Below are 16953 nucleotides of genomic sequence, written 5' to 3' on the forward strand. Positions count from 1 at the left end.
ATACCATAAACGAACGGTAACCTTTCTTATGGTTATTTTTATTAGGGTTACTCTCATATAATCAATTTGGATTTCGGTGGGGCAAGCGAACGAACAACTGCTTTCTACTGAAATTCAACTGACCTATGCTCGGAAACAGCAAATGGGTTCAGTATTTTTGGACATTAAGGGGGCTTTTAACAATGTTTTGTTTTCCTTTGTTCGGGACCTAACACTACTGCGACCAGTAAATTTAGTATATCCCGTGTCCTTAGCTTAGTGCATGTCGTATTACTCCATCACTATTGAGAAATGATGAAGTATTCGATTTTATTACAGTTACCATTCTTGCATTTATCGCAAGGAATCGATTCTAATTGAAAGGTTCAGTTACATGTTACACGAATTAGTTACATGAACCTCTACCAGGGTAAGCCCCCTTCTTTATATTGTTTATGTAAAGGACATCTTGTTGAACATTGCTCGCTAAGGCAGCTTGCAAATTACGGCGTGGTTTCCTTCATAGGACCAAACGCACCGGACCTACAAGGACCATTGCAAGAAACCTTCGACAATTTGTCTACTTGAGCTATGAAGCTGGGTATCGAATTCTCTCCGGAGAAGTCTGAGATGGTTGTTTTTTTTTCTAGGAAGCATTATCCAGTACAAATACCCCAAATAACCAAAAGTTCCGCATTCAACGATAAACTCATTTCCAAGTTCCATTAAGTTCAAATAAAGTTCCGACAGAGCCTTCAAGTTCCATAAAGTTCGAATAAAGTTCTGACAGAACTTTCAAGTTCCATAAAGTTCTGACAGTACTTTCTTCCCAAGGAACCAAAAGTTTTGAATTCAGCAATAAAACCCACAACATTCTGGCTAATTTAGAAACTAGAACTCAGTCAGCTGGCACTGAAAACTCCAACAGTAGGTGGGAAAACAAATCACTTCAATATATCTCAGATGACGTAGCGGTTCGCGTTGAGGCTCTCACGCAGTAGGACTGGGTTTAATACTTCAAACAGTTCGCCAATACTATTACTAATGCTGATAAATCATACACGTTCATACCTGCCTTTAGAAATAACTTTCATGAAGACCTAACTTTAGAATAAACTTTCATAAAAGTGCGAACTAAATATAGAATTGGTGTAGAGGACAAAACCTTTTTTTAACTTATTTTCTAACAGTTCCGTTCAAGTTCCGCCAGAAGCTGCTTAGAATGCTCTTCAATTATGGTACCGGAACTTTCAAGTTCTTATAACGACTTAAAAATGAGGCTGCATAGAATTTTATAGACCACCTCCAGCCAAACTGCTTAAGCCACAAATAGCCTTTTATCAGAACTTTTGGTTACTTGGGACAGCTTCAACTCATGGGTAAAGCAATCACTCATGGCATGTCTTTAAAGTATTTAGTTGTCTGGTTCGATTATAAATGCACTTGGAGAAAACATATAGTGTATATGAGGCAAAATTGTCAGCAAAGAATCAATTTTCTATTCAATTCAGTAATTTTTTTACGAATTGGCAAAGTTTTGAAATGATGTCTTTTGTTTGCTTGGGAGCTTCTTCCGGAAATCTTCAACGTTGAGCAGCAGGTTCTAAAAGTCGTTTTCTTTTTGGGTTACATTCCTGTTGTAGTCTTGCATAAGCTTGATTGCTCTCTCCACATGATCGTTCACCACTCTAACAATCTTAACAATCTCTTCGTCTTTTTGATACTCACGATTTTGCTGGTTCATCGAAGAATTCGGTTTCAATACCCAATAGTTAAAAAAAATCCACAGTGTTCGTCGAGGCTAGCTCATCAATGGAAACGCTCAGCTGTCTGGTTCTTATAGACTCAACGAGCGTCTCTCGTTCTTCAAAAGATAGACCTGTGTCAAAAACAGACAGGCCAACAAGTTCCTCGCTCAAGTACCACAATTGGCATGAGAATTTTATTTGAGCAGCGCCAGCAGCTTCCGAGTGCGAGGACTCAAACTCTTCCAGATCAGCCAGGAACTTGAGGTCACTACGCGGTACAGATGTGGCAAAGAGTGCAGGAAACCGTGCCTGAAGCACGGAACTCAATACCTCTTGTTGGAACATTACCCAAACATATGATGGTAAGTTCCAAAAATTCACGATAATCAGTTCTTGGCTGCCCAAGCAGTAAAAAATCATTGATTTAGAAGAATGTATCGCAAAAATTCCATTATTTTTTATAAAAACTCAGCAGCTGTTTTATGAAAATCTTGCAATTTGAGATAAACGACTCCTTAAGAAATGAGGAAAATCGGATGTCGAGTGGCCTTGAAATTGTTTGAATACAGTAATGTCGGGTCCGGTTGTCGGTCCCAAAATGGTGTGGAACACACATTCTAGTAATAGTTCCAAAATGTGGCGTCTACATAGCAGCCAAAAAAGATTTGACTCAAGTAGGCGCTCTATCTACGAAGCAGTACCATTTTTCCATCCTAAGCTGAACATAACACTTTGTAAAGATTAGTAACCCCATTTCAAAGCCATTAAAATGCTACGATAAACACCTATGTTTACACTGTTGGTGTCAAAGGACATAGCTTCAATACGATCAATGGTTGCATAATCAACTTAACGACAGCTTCTCTGATTGCTTTACCGGCCCTCTTTCAACGAAAGGTACGCCAAGTAGGTAGCCCCGTCACAAGTACTGTCAGTCGATCAACCAGCTCCCTTCATATCAAGGAACTCACCACTTTACCGCTCCAGTGAACAGTAAGAATATCATCTGGATTGAAATTCTCCATCAATTGCAGTGCCGCCTCAGACCGGTGTTTCTCACGCTCACGATGAATATGGTTTAACATGGTTTATATTAGTTTTATCTAAATCATCTCCATCATTTTCCGTCTGTATCCTCAGAGTCGTCATTGGATGTGTCGAATTCCACAATTTTGCCTATTGTTTAATTTTAATGACATATGTTGATTTTATTGTATAAAAAGAATATTACCGATGCTTGATTGAACTGCACTCTTCCAAAAGCTTTTGCTTTTCCTTCTTACGTACTTTGACTTTATGTTTAGTATTACTTCTGCGTGAAGTCAACGATTTACGTAGTTGAAGATGCTAATTTCAAATAACATACTAAAGTGGTAAATTTTATACGTTAGATGAGGAGAGGAGGGTATAGAATTAATAGAACTCTAAAGGAACTATCAATTTTATACATTCATCTCCTCATCTATCGTATGAAAATTACCACTTTAGTTTGTTATTTGAAATTAGCATCTTTAACTATGCTTCTTACGTTGTTCTCTCCGTACCTACTTTCTTTTGCATTTTGGTAGCAAGAACCCAATCGATGCCAGCAATAGAACTTACACGGTGGCCTTTCTGGTCCTTCAGAAATACAATATCTTCAAGAATAGCTAGCTTTACTGCCTGATCCGTCTCTTTTTGGGTATGTTTCTCAATTTCCGGTATCGCCATACTCATGGCTATATCGCAAAGGTTGTCAAGCAGAAGCGACTCTCTCGTTTGATTTGCGCTTTGCTGTTTTTCTGCAACGTATGTTTACAGATTGCCGATAAATGAAATGCATGAAATGATTCGACTTTCGCAATACAATGTATTTCGTGATTGATTAGTATTTTCTTTTTTTGCCACTAATGTAACACTTGCTTAACGGCGTTCCTTGCACCAGTTCTGATATGATGTTTTACCGATCGGAGCTGATAGTAAAAAACAGCAAATACTAGGCGTATTGTTGGGAGACGGGCTCCAGCTATAAATTTACATTCAGGTTCCACAAATTTCACAAGGTTTTCATATCTTAGCTTATGTGCCATTTTTAGGATAAGTCTCGCTCTTCAAATACTTCATCCAAACACTTGCCACTGTTGCGAATCTAACCGCACGCGTCGTAGTAATAGTTCAAACTAATGTCATGTGTTAAGCTTTGTGTATCTGTGTAAGTGAGCGCGTTGTCTTATTTTCGAACACACTTTAATTCATTCACAGATACAGAGAGGCGTTCATTCATACGTATGGGTACATTTCCTGTAAGATTAACAAAGGAAGGACTAGTTCTCCGTTGATATTCAGTGCACATCAGGGAGTGTCACACGTCACACTAGAGACTAGCGGTTTATCGAAACCTATCGAGTATACACTACAGTAGCATGCTTTAAACTGCGTGGGGGCCATCCATACTACTATTTTTTTTAGAACCATTGGGGAACCCCTAAACATCAACGTACGGAAGTATGTTTATTTTCAAGCCAAGACAATCATTTCAAGAGGTTGAATCCATGGCATTTCTAAAAAATAAAGGATAGTCTAGTGGGGAGCTCATATGGCAAACTTGAAAAGTTTGTACCAAACATCCATTATGTCTGTTTTAGAGTACGGTAGCTTTTGTTTTCAATCGGCGGCAAACACACACATTTTGAATCTTCAACGGATTCAGTACCATTGTCTCCGTATCGCGTAGGCTGTATGCATTCGACGCATACGATCAGTCTCGAGGTACTCGCGGGCTTACTCCCCTTAACATCGTTTCGCTAATCTGTCTTTCCGTTTTCTCATCCGTTGCGAAGTTATGAATCCATTTGATAGAGGTCTTTGAGAAATTAAAAAAGTAGAAATTTTTCGTCAATTTTTCAAGTCATAGTTCGATGGTTGTTCCCTCAATTTTCGCTATCAAATGCCGCCGAGTCAGTCAAGAGACTACATTTTTCACAGTTGGGTCAAGCATAAATGCGTCCACTGGTTTTGGAGTGTTCAATGAATTTCATATCGCCTCCTATAAACTTCAGAAAACACCATTACTTCATTCACACGGACAGCCTAAACAGTTTGAAAAAGTAGTGTAAATTTCTGTTCAGTATGATGCACATAAATGGAAGTCACATATCATATAAGTTTACATTATATATCATGTAAAGTTCTGAGACATTTCATGCAATGTAGCAAATATTGTATACAAATGCTCATTGTTGTAAACAAAAAAGTTTACGTGAATGAATGTTCACATCACTATTATCACAATAAAATTCAGAATTGTTATCTGTATACGCTCACTGGAGGTTATTCATTTAATTAAGCCGATGAAGCAGTCATCATATTTCCTGTTTGGAATACGATCTATCCTGTGTGCTTTATCTAATTCCTCCTACACTGTCACCTTGGTTTGGGTCATTGCTCTATTATAGGCAACGAGAAAGCGGACTCGCTGGCTAAGCAGGGTGCTATGGAAGGCGATATTTCCAAACGAAAAATCTCCTTTAATGATTTTTTCTCAATTGTTCGTGAGCAAGTACTCCATAACTGGCTAAAAAAGTTCTGGTTAGCCGCGCTTGCTACACGGATGTTGGCTTGTTAACGAACGCCCTCTTGGTTCAGCCCGTAATTAATGGGTCCTGACCGACTCCATATTTATGCAGTACTTGCCGGTATTTGTTGGCGACTATGTATACTTCACTTCTTTTCAAACTTAAAGCAAACTAGGCAGATAGATCTATCTCACGCAATGGCTGAAGTGAAAGAGCACCTTTAGTTCACCTTGACCCAGTAGCTTCTCCAATGACCTAAGCCTTTTTCCTCCTCCCTCCCACTTTTCCACCACCCCTTGTCCATATCCTTCTCATGTTTCCAACGCCCACCTTCATCCTTAATCCTTCCCGTTCTGTGTTATGTGTTGTTGGTGTGACTGGGTTACAATATTTAATTGCACCGTTGGTTTGGGAGTGGTTTTTCATTTGACTAATATTTTTACTTATATTTACATTCAAAAACAAGACAATATTGCATACAAGAAACTGGCATACTGATTAAATTCACAAGTAGGGTACAGGAACCAAAACAGTAACAAAGTTCTTGTATATAATCTTTAATAAAAAAAATCTGTTGAATAAAAACACGATTTTGTATTGCTCTACGTTAATTAAACATAGCATTCAAATAGTATTTCCTAAATCATTAACATTAGAATTAAATACGTCTACCATGTATTATTCCGGTGGAGATCATGTTACCTTTCGTTTGGAGAATGTTGAGTCCAATTCGATGAAGTGGTTGTCGAGTTAGACGTCTCTTAATTTTTTATTCCTGCAGTCAAAAAAATAATCGTACACTTAGCTTAGCTGAACTGGGAACGGTCTTGGTGAAATTAACCCACTTGGAATGAAATGCATCTGCTTAGATTTCAATCAGTGCAAACACGAAATAGTTTTTGTTGAATAAATTTTTCCTTTAAAATTGCTTATGCTCGTGCGTCAAATTGACCCCCTTAGTATGCACCTTTTTTGACCTATACCTACACCCCATTTTGGAAAAACAAATTGCAATTAGCAACCCTATGGAGTTAGTAGTCGCCTATGCGGACGATATTAACGATGATTTCAAATTGGACCGTGTTAAACAAGCTTTTTTTGGATTTTGGAGCCTGCTCAGGAGCAGTTTTGAACCCAGCAAGACGATAGCAGTAAACATTGGAATACAACGAGGATAATATCAACCAGTCCATCTGCAAAGAATCAGTTATGATCTTCGGTGTAACCTACTTTAACTCGCTGATGAAAACCATCGATTTCAACTGGGGAGAAACCATTGCATCTTATGTGGTTATTCAAACGAAGAAACCTGACTCTGCATCAGAAGGTTATTGTTTTGAATCCGTGCATTGCGTCACGTTTGTGGTACTTAGCTTCAGTTCTTAGAATGTCAAACTCTGCAATTTCCAGAATCACATCGCAAATAGGATATTTTGACGTAGGACTACGTCTTTAATTTCTATACTGGGGGTCACATTAAAAAAATTAAAATTCAGATATTTAATGAAAAATCCCAAACACGGACGTAACGATAGAGCGCAAATCGAACACACGACACATTGCGCATGCTCACATAACCGAGCTCTATGCTCGGTTTACCGCTCACCATTTCACCAATGAATGGAAGGGAGGAGAAAAGCAGCGGTAATACAAACGCTTGCCAAATAGTTTTCTTCGTCAATTGCTTTCGAGCAACGGACAGATAAGCGTCAAACACGACGTATGAGTGGAACAGCACGCATTGCACCAATACGAAAACGACGACGAATGCACCCATATCGACCGGAGGAAAGGCTTCCCGCAACAAGCAGCATGACTGAGCCGCCGTCATCCGGTCGGCATCGACTTGCACTGGTGTGAAAGAGTAAAGCTGGGTTTAGACAGGGCAAGTCAATTGATCGAGTCAGTTGAATTCAACTGACTTGAACGCTAATTGAACGTGTAAACCATTCCATTCAACTGACTTGATCAACTCGCTTGAATTGAAAAAAGTTGAATCAGGCTCAACTTTTCAAGCCAAGCGCTAGTTGTTCATTCACAACAATCCAATTCAATGCTGCCCGGAGCACGTCTTGGTCTGATGTGAATGCTGCCATATACTTGCAACCAGGAACGCTCCAGCCTGTAGTAAAAACGTTGCATCACTTCTGATCGGCCACAGATGTGTCCATCATCTTTAAGTGCATTGCGCGTTACAGCGTCACCATCATCGGCGTCATGAAGCAATGTCATATATGTACCTAGTCCGGGAGAGTGGATTTGCCGTCTCTTTTATTCTGCCGCTATTCTTATGAAACAGCGAACTTGGCGTCACGTTCGCTGTTGCATAAGTAAGCGGCAGAAAAAAAGAGATGACAAAGTTCAGTCAGTGGGACATAGTGTAATATAGAACTGGTCGTGACTAACGTCAAGTAAATCGCACAATGCGCATGCGCATGCTCCCGTCATTTGCACCGCTAAGAAGTTGCAACTCTCAAATCTTACACTTCTAACAATGTTATAATAATTTTTACTATTCAACGATAAATTTTCGAAAAATTAAAACAACTAAAAGTAAACACGTTTGTTCCAATCACTCACGGCCTTTGCACTACATATTCCAGACCTTAGATGTAAAGTATTCATCACCTATATCTTTTAGGCCAATATACTTACTGATATAGGTAAGGGATGGTCCATTAATTATGTCACGCAAATTTGGCCCATTTTCAACCCCCCTCCCCCCCCCCCTTTGTCACATTTTTTGTATGAACCTTAATTTTTTTTGTATGGCTCGTCACAGTTTTCAAACCCCCCCTCCCCCCTAGATGTGTGACATAATTAATGGACGACCCCTTAGTAGTAATATCATCATTCAGAATTTGATGTTACAAACAAACCTTTAAAATTACAGATATCAATAATCACAATTTTTCATTCAAACTGTCAAAAGGACACCAGAAAAAAAAAAACAAATAACAGCCTTTTTCAGGGCCACCATTTGAAAAACGGAAAGAGTTAAGATAATAGATTATCGATCATTTAAAAGAACTAAAGGCTCAAAATATTTGTTCCGTCCACTAGCTTCCGTTCGTGCCCCTAGGCAGAGACCCTCCTTCTTTTTTATGTGGTCGTTTTCCTACAAGAGTCCCTATGGAGCTCTTAATTGTGGCGGGCTTAATCTCCATCTTCCCATGCACAAAAGAAAATCACTTCCGGTAAAATTGGAGACAAAAAAAAAAAGTAGGATTAAGGACTTTTTGCTTCCTGAATTAATTAATATTAGAAGAAGTAGTAGAAAAAAGGTTCAAAAACGTTACGTTATGTTAAATTTGTTTTAGATTTCAACAATGTTTTGTTTTTTTCAGGCTATGAACATTGTTTTATGTTGTGAAAATGTGAACCTGTAAGTTGTGATTTAAACTAGTGTAATAAAAGTGATAAAAAAACAAGATGCCGTCCATGACAAATTTGTAGAGAAAATTAGAGTAATTTTTAACTGATTTTGAGTAAAAATTACAAAAAAGTGTTAATAACTTTAATACTTCTGCATTGCCACTTAAAATTTTTGATGACACGAATCTCAGAAACTATAAATCCGGAATGATTTGAGATTTCGGCGTAATTGCTTTTGTAAACAAACACGTCAATTGCCGATTTCTCTTGAATAAAAGCTTAATTTCATAAAGAAACTATACCATATAGATGATAGAAGAATCATTCCTCTACCTCATTATGTAATTACTTTTCGTCCAAATCTCAAATCACTCCGGAAACATTTCATGTACGAAATTATAATCACTCTTTTGCTGCACTGCAGCATCCATGTAATTACAATTTCCTGTACGAAGTCCTTATAGTTTCTGGGATTCGTGCCATCACAATTTTGAAATGGTTTAAATAAATCTGTCATAAAAACGGCAATATGTGGATACTATCAACCTTCACCTAATTTTTTGTAATAAATTTTAACATGGTGTGCTGAGATGATTAGCGGGATGCTGCAATTATAGAACGATGCCTTGGAAGAGTATCAGCGATGCAAGAGGGTTACGGGAACCCTGTTTTGTTGCTGAGAAATTAACAGTATCTTGGGTGATTCAAGTTTCGCCTTAATGATCGGTCGGATGATTGGATATTTGTGCCTATAATGTTATGGAGTTCGTGTAATGAATATGCGTGACACAAAAGAGAGGGTTGTCGTCAAATTTTTGGACGCCATGGTTCGCCCTCAAATGGTTTTAGGATAAGGTTCACCGGGGAAAATTGAAACGGATAGCGTATCTATAATTGGAAGTAAGTTTTCAATATGATCATTTTTAAGTAGCATTGTGTACTAGCGTATTATTCACTTCCACTATGAGATATGCCTTCTTATTTAACTTTCCCCCGTGTTTCAACTTGCCCAGGTATACCCTATTGATACATCCACTCGATAACTGTTGTATGTTTTTCTAACAATAGTGGACCGATTTGCTGATGAGCCTATACATCATAAATTATCATATTATCTCAAAAATTGTAAACAAGACGTGCGATACCGTCTCGGTGACATAAACAAACATGAAAAACAGCTCATAATTTGATTAATTCTAGGAACTGCTTGGAAGTTTGATAACACATACAAAACTACAAGAGACCGACCCAACTGCGGCCAAACATCTTCGCTGCGGAGTATCGCAAGAAGTGCCCCGCTAATTGAGTGCTTTATCTTGTCCACTGAACTGTGCTAAAACAAAACTCTTGTTCTAATACGAGGCAAGTGTCTGCAAGTTATTTGTCTTGTTTCAGCTTGATTTATCGCTCCTACTTTTTATCCTTCACACCAATTTCCGCACAATTTTTCACCCACCCCTCCTTGCACCATCGTGGCCCATTTCAGAGCAAGTGGCCGGATTTTCTGTCTGTCTGACCACATCGTCCCCAACAGCAGCCGTTGTCGCTGGAACCATAGCCATCCGTACAGTACCGTTGCATAACGACATCCTCTCACCTCGATGCACTATATTTGTGCTGCATCTACTTGTTTGTGTGTAGTTTGTTCTCTACCTACTTGTGAACCAGAAAAAGCTACAACCGTCAGCGAAACTTTTGTGGGCAACTTTTGTGGGAAACTTTTTACCATGCACCATGTCTACCACACCCAGCCAAAGAAAACTTTTGTCAACTGACGATTGTGGAAAGCACTTTCAAATGGTGGCACATTTATTATTTACAACGCCACAAAGTGGATAAGCTTGTATGTCCAAATATATTTTCGGGGATCATGTTCCACTAGTTTTGCCATCTAGGACAAAGGGATGAAATCGGGGGCAAGTTTCCTCGTCCTATTGTTCACAACGTGGCGCAAAACTTACCTGATCGGTGAAATTATCGGTATGAAAGACGATTTTGACGGCATTTGTTTCACTGATGAATGTTTGCGGTTGCTCGGACTCACCGCAAAACTGACCCGGCTCACGTCGATTCGAAACGTCGGTTTTGCCATTGCCGTCCACAATCTGAAAATGGAATCGAGAAAAAAGCGTGTGTGAGTGAGAGAGTGCTGATAATGCCGGAAAATTAATTTTATTTTAATGGACAGGGGTGTTTTCCGAATAATCCCGGTGTCCTACCAAATTCATCGGTGCATTCTGTTCCGCGTTTTCTACGGTTCATGGCTTTATTTAAAATTATGATTCGTTAATCGTCATTATTTTGCACAAACATGTTTTTCCGTGACATTCGCTGCCAGAATAGAGGATGATAATTCCCTGATAAGCTGTTTTCCTTTTATTTATATAGTTTTTCCCCAACAGACACGAGCCGCAAAAAAAAAGTTCCAGCTCTACGGCGTGCACAGGTGTGTTGGAAGAGGATGGAAAATATGGAAAGAGATATTATTTGCTTACCTATTTCGGTTCTACGGTCAGTGGTGGCAAATGTACATATTTTGCTAAATCATCGTTCAGAGCAAAACAACCAGCACACAAGCGGTCGTGTATTAGTACATTTCAAGCGAACGGCGGGGAAAGAGAATAAGAGGAATGCCGCGATCCAATTTTTTAAAACAGTTTATTGCCATTAAATGACGTGTAACAGTAAGTTATCAACTCCCTTATTTACGCATAATTTTAAAATCTATGCTGCTGAGTAGTTAGTATTCATTTTTACCTTTAATTCCACGCAATAAACATCAAATAAATGCAGTAATCAGCCAGAAATCAGCAAAATTCTACATGATATAAATTTAAGTCATGCGCTGCTTCTTTATGCGAATATATTTTGTCGTTGGCAGACAGAAAACAGTTCAGAATTGTCACGACATTTTTTTCCGTTTGCCAGTTTGTTTTTGTGTGTCTCCACTGTGGTCATTTCGAAAAGTATCAAATGTTAAGAAAAATATGTTGAAATCCGATAAGGGTAAAGATGGACATAATAGGAAAGATGGACGAACAAGCCTTGTTTGATAATGCTATCGAAGGTTATGAGATTTGGATTTAGCATACGAAGTCGAGTATGCGAGAAAATGAGCGCTTCGTGTTTGCTTTTAGGCTATCAATATTCAGAAGCATGGAGAGAGCAGTGGAGAAATCACAGGTCTGATAATCGCAACGTTCGTGGTTTCGAGTCCAGTTGGCAATCTGCGGTCTTCACTAACATCCTCTGATGATAAATCTCACACAATTTTAAGCGAATCTTACATCCCCCGGTTGGGTGTAGTATAAAAGACTATTTTCTTGTTTTCACCTGTTTGTCAAAGGACCCGAACCACCATTTATTAAATCTGTTTTCGATATAGCCATCACAAATTCTTTATTGTCTTCTTATTGTTTATGATGTTTTTTTGATAAGGGGAAATAGATGTAATGTCGGCCTAACCCAAGTAAGAATTTAGACTTGTAGAATGCTATAAAACCTCGATAAAGCCTGCAATGTTTCTTGGGAAATGCCCCTTATTTGGGCCTATACAAAAATTCAGCAATCGACTAAATTTTCAATAGCGACCAAAAATATCCATTAGTACCGTCCCAATGACTCGTTCTTCTAGATAAAATTGATAAATAGCAGATTTTTAGCGATGGGCCCAATCTTAGATCCATAGGCCAACATCAGAGTCATGTCCCCTATATAATCATTCAAAGTTTCATATTTCTTGAACTCAATTGTTTGAGCATCACGCATGTTTTTCTACATTCATCGAGCACTATCAAACTAACCCAACATCAATATACTGATGTTCGGTCACAAGACTAACACATTACTAACGAATTGACTATAGGATCCTCAGTATTTGTTTATAAAAATTAGAAAACATTCATTGTTGTAAAACATATTTGGAAAATAGGTAGTTACAAAAAACTATCAAATTTATTGTTGAACGGATGTACGGAAGAGGAAATTAATTTCGGTTTTATGTAATGAGCTCAAATTTGTTCGTTTGTGTTTGTGTATGTTTTTCCTTTTTTTAATTTAGAAGTTTTCCAAAATTTGTTAAATGTTGTTTTGGTGCTGCGATGGTGATTGTATTTGGTGAGCTTGTTTCAGTTAAAAACAATCCGTTTGTTTCCTGGCAGGATGACCTCGATCGCGCGTGATCTGTTTTGCAGTTTTAGATAGAACATAGGAAAAGCAATACTGTCGGCTAATATTGTAGAAATTTGTACCTGTTAGATTTTGGCCGGAACGCTTCAAAATGTTTAGAAAAATAGAGTGCACGCTTGATCCAGTTTGGGTTACATTATTGACTGCTTTCGAGAAAGTAAGTTCATTTTAATATCTTGTTTAATCAGGGCCTTAACAATCGTTACGTTGGTCAAAGTTTGTTATGATGTAAGAGGCACGATAGCCTGAACAATCCGACCAAAAGCAAATCGAAACATTGAACGTGATGTGAAAGTGGAACTTAAGGGGTTACGCCTACCTACAAACTTTCAAAAATCGATTTTTTTTACTGTACTAATCGAAAGTATATAAAGAATATTTCCTCAAAAGATCAAGTTGATCCGATGAAAATTGTGAAAGTTATGCGACGTACAAAAATATTCACTTATAGTGGACTAAACCCAACTTGAAACTTTAAACACGATTATCTCGGAATCATATTTTCAAAACCGGTGCCAAAAATTTCTCGAAATGTATACATTCGATTCGTCCGATTCGTTTTGATTTCTGTTCAGTACTATTTTGTGCAGTCCACGATCGTTCGGATTTCGTCTATCATTTAATTTCGATTTTGTACAGCCGATCAAAGACAAATTTTAAGGATCAAAAATCGGCACTTCAACTTTGCAAGGCCACCATTTTGTCAAAAAAAAAAATTAAAAAAAAAAACTTGACGATCAAGGACTAGTTTAACACATGCTTAACGATTTGGCATGGTTTTTTTTTTTATTTCAGATGATTACATCACAAACCGCAGTTGGCACCGCAAAAAGCGTTTTTTAGAACATCGTCCACGGGGAGCAGCTGTGTGGGGCACCAGGACCTCGTTTTTACAGCATCGACTGATAAATGTACCATTTAATGTGTGTTCAATAAACGGCAGAAAACCGATTTTCAATATGTTGCGTCGTTTTCGAGAAAAAAAAAATCCAAACTTTCGCTTTTTTTCGGTCTTGCAGGTAGGCGTAACCCCTTAATAAAGGCTTAAGTGCTTTTCCGTAGCTTTTAGTTTTCGGATTTGAAAGATCTTTGGTTACATTGGTTTGATTCCTGACCAGAAAACCGCGGTCCCAGGTCCTTTAATATTAAAGAGATTTATGGTCAAATCGCTTGTTTATCGTGTATGTTGCGAAACTTCGTCGTCGTCGGTGCTGCGTTTGAATGGTTACAACAACTCGAGTAAAGGTATTATGTGATATGAGGGTCTCGGTGGCCTTGGAGCGATCGTGTTTTTTACTGAGCAGAACATCATGAGTCTAATCTTAGACCCATCCACATTCAAGATTCGTCGATCGTTTTATTTGTTAATATGACTACATGGTAATAACAACAACTTGATGAGGAGTTCGTTTGCTTACTGGCAAACGATTTTACTTACTAAGCAGAAGACCTTGGGTTCAATCCAAAGCTCCTTCGCGATATATTATTGTTAGAACATCAATTCATCTTATCGTTTACTAAAACGAACCCTGACCGGACAATCCCATATTCTTTGGTTCAATGATTGGGCACACGCAAGAGTCTCGGCCCTTTTGCTGCTGGAGAGTGGTGTATGCGACAGGTTGGAAGGCCGCATAATATCAGTGTTTACCCAGCTAAAGCTGCTCCCCTTTTTATTTTTTCTCGTTAAACTCCTTCTCTCAACAACACTCTTAGCCATTAGTAGAAAGACGCTTAACAATTTTTTCGGCGAATTATGATGGTTCGTCTCTATGCCTGCTCAGTTAAAAGCTATAAAGGTACTAATTATTTATTTTCTCGTTCGAAAAATTGGATTTTTTTTCCTTTGGTTTGTTTTTTCCGTCGATCTTGTTTTCCGTGCTGAGCACCAATGCTACCGACGTGCCAGGAAGGCAGCTCCCACACCTGGACCCTACCTATCGACCCATCAACTCATGAACCGGGGACCAACGGCTTTACTTCCCATCCGAAGGAAGGCGTGAACAGAGATGTTATGCCTCAGAACATCCCGGCGGCGCCGACTGGGATTGAACCCAGGCCTGCTGGGGTGAGAGGTAATCACGCTTACCACTACACCACCGGCGCCGTTAAAAATTGGAATTAGATAAATATTTAATTGAAAAGCTATAAAAATCTTTGAAAGTTAATTCTCTTGATCAGTTTCCTCTTTTGATGACCATGGCTTCACTAACCTATTTCGCACTATTTCTGCTATGCTCTTCTATAATCCAGAACAACAAACGTATCAATGAATGTGTTTGCCGTCGAGTTATTAACGAAACAGAAAGTGGAAGAAGAAAATCGATTAAAATTACTTGCACGTCCTGCTTCCAAGTTTGGTTACATTACAACTCTGGAGAGCATTTTGTGTGGTTGCTGGGGGTGTCTGGTTCTGAATATGGCGATGAGTGTGCAAAATGTTACGCAATTGCATTCTCCCTATTCGCACACGCCCGAATATCGGAGGCGAATGCTACTTCAACTTGTTAAGTCTAGAAACGATTCTCTGATGACTGTGTTTGAGAAGCAGCATATGCATGTACGTAATTGGTGGATTTTTTAGTTATTTCGACGCTTTTGGACAATGCTTGACATTTACCTTTCTTCAATAGTTGTATAGTTTCAATATCTCAATAAAAACCAAGTGCTACCGATGCGTAAAAATATTTCTGATCGATTGGTGATAAAATTATTGAAATTGGTCCAGGGGCAGCTGAGTTATTAACGTTCAAAATCTTTCATAATTTCGATACATGTTCCATTTTAGGTTTTCACAAAGTGTACCCCGATATAGAAATCACAAACGTAGTCCTACGTCAAAACAACGTTGCCGGAGATAGTAAACGCCTGTTGTTGATCATTATTTTATTATTCATGTTTTTCTATAGAAACGTTTTTTTTTTGTTTTTGGTATTTTCTTATATATTGGTAATGTTAGACAAAAATGCTAAAAAAAATCGTTCACTTCTGTCGTTGCCCCGTAGGAAGTAAACTACTGGAGATGACGGTGGAAATAAAGCTTACTGTTTAATTCAGCTTCCCGTGCAGATAATCGCTACATATCGCATTGCGGAGGGAAAATCTATGTTTATCAAGTTCCAATCCGAGGAATCGAAGCTGTCGCGTGTCGCCTGTGGGGGTACCGTTCAATACGTGAGAGCTTACGACCTACCACCTGAAGTCCAGGATAGCGCTCTAGCATTGGTGCTAGGTGATGTAAAGCGTGTAGTTTGGGAGAAAGTTCCAGCTGCCTTGGGCCTCGATATGCTGACAGGTATAAGAGGAATTAACATGGATGCATAAAAGGAGATTCCCAACTCGCTGCATTTTCCCAATCGGAAGGGGAACATATTCTACCAATGAAACAAAAACTTTTGTTTCCTTTGTAAGATGGAGGGGCATCGGATGAACACCTGTCCCAAGCGGATGCAATTGAAGTAGCCAGTACAGCAACACCAGGAAGAGGAAACCAAACAATGGAACGAAGCAGAAACCAGTGCCAGTACATACGCTGGTGTAGTGACTGGAGGTAGATCGCCAAACGAGGTAGTGGTAGAGGTCCTGAAAGAAGAGGTTGTGGTAATGAATGTGACGTCCCCGGACGCTGAGAAAATAGTGGAGAGGAAGCAAGCGCTGCTGAGAAACAGCAGCCGCCTGTTTTCAAGGGCAAAAATGATGCCTATTACTACTACAAATTCAGTATAGTGAACTATACCGAGAAGTAGAGGATAAAGGACGAAGAGGAGACCATGCGGTGGGCGCTGCTGAAGGAAAAATAATTGGAAGAAGCAAGGGAGTTGAAGACATGGCTGAAAACGGAAGCTAAGCTCAAGTCGCCTCCCAGGAAGAGTAAAAAGAATTAATATACATTGGTCCTCATTAATATTGTTATTACACAAAAATCACTGGTTTTCGGTTTCGTGGAGATCTTTGGACATTTGAACCTTACATGTAAACTAATTGAAAAAATAATCTAATGGCAATGGGCAGCAAATAATTTTCAAATTACCTTCAAGTTATTGATATTAGATCATCTATTTACGTAAACTAGTGGATGGCGAGCATGATTTGATTAATTATTTCCTTTT

At 38.8% G+C, this 16953-nt stretch overlaps 1 protein-coding gene across 1 annotated transcript in view; it reads right to left on the minus strand.

Annotated features, from left to right (window-relative positions):
* Nucleotides 1–16953, minus strand: part of LOC135707897 (uncharacterized) — a 197624-nt gene that overhangs the window by 21779 nt on the left and 158892 nt on the right. Inside the window, exon 3 of the mRNA XM_065229805.1 lies at nt 10618–10761. Within this exon, the coding sequence (XP_065085877.1) occupies nt 10618–10761 (144 nt within the window). The remainder of the gene's footprint in view (nt 1–10617; nt 10762–16953) is intronic.

This window comes from Ochlerotatus camptorhynchus, unplaced genomic scaffold (assembly GCF_037179485.1).
Source record: "Ochlerotatus camptorhynchus isolate MF236.1 unplaced genomic scaffold, CSIRO-AGI_Acam_v1.1 ptg000025l, whole genome shotgun sequence".
Lineage (NCBI taxonomy): Eukaryota > Metazoa > Arthropoda > Insecta > Diptera > Culicidae > Ochlerotatus > Ochlerotatus camptorhynchus.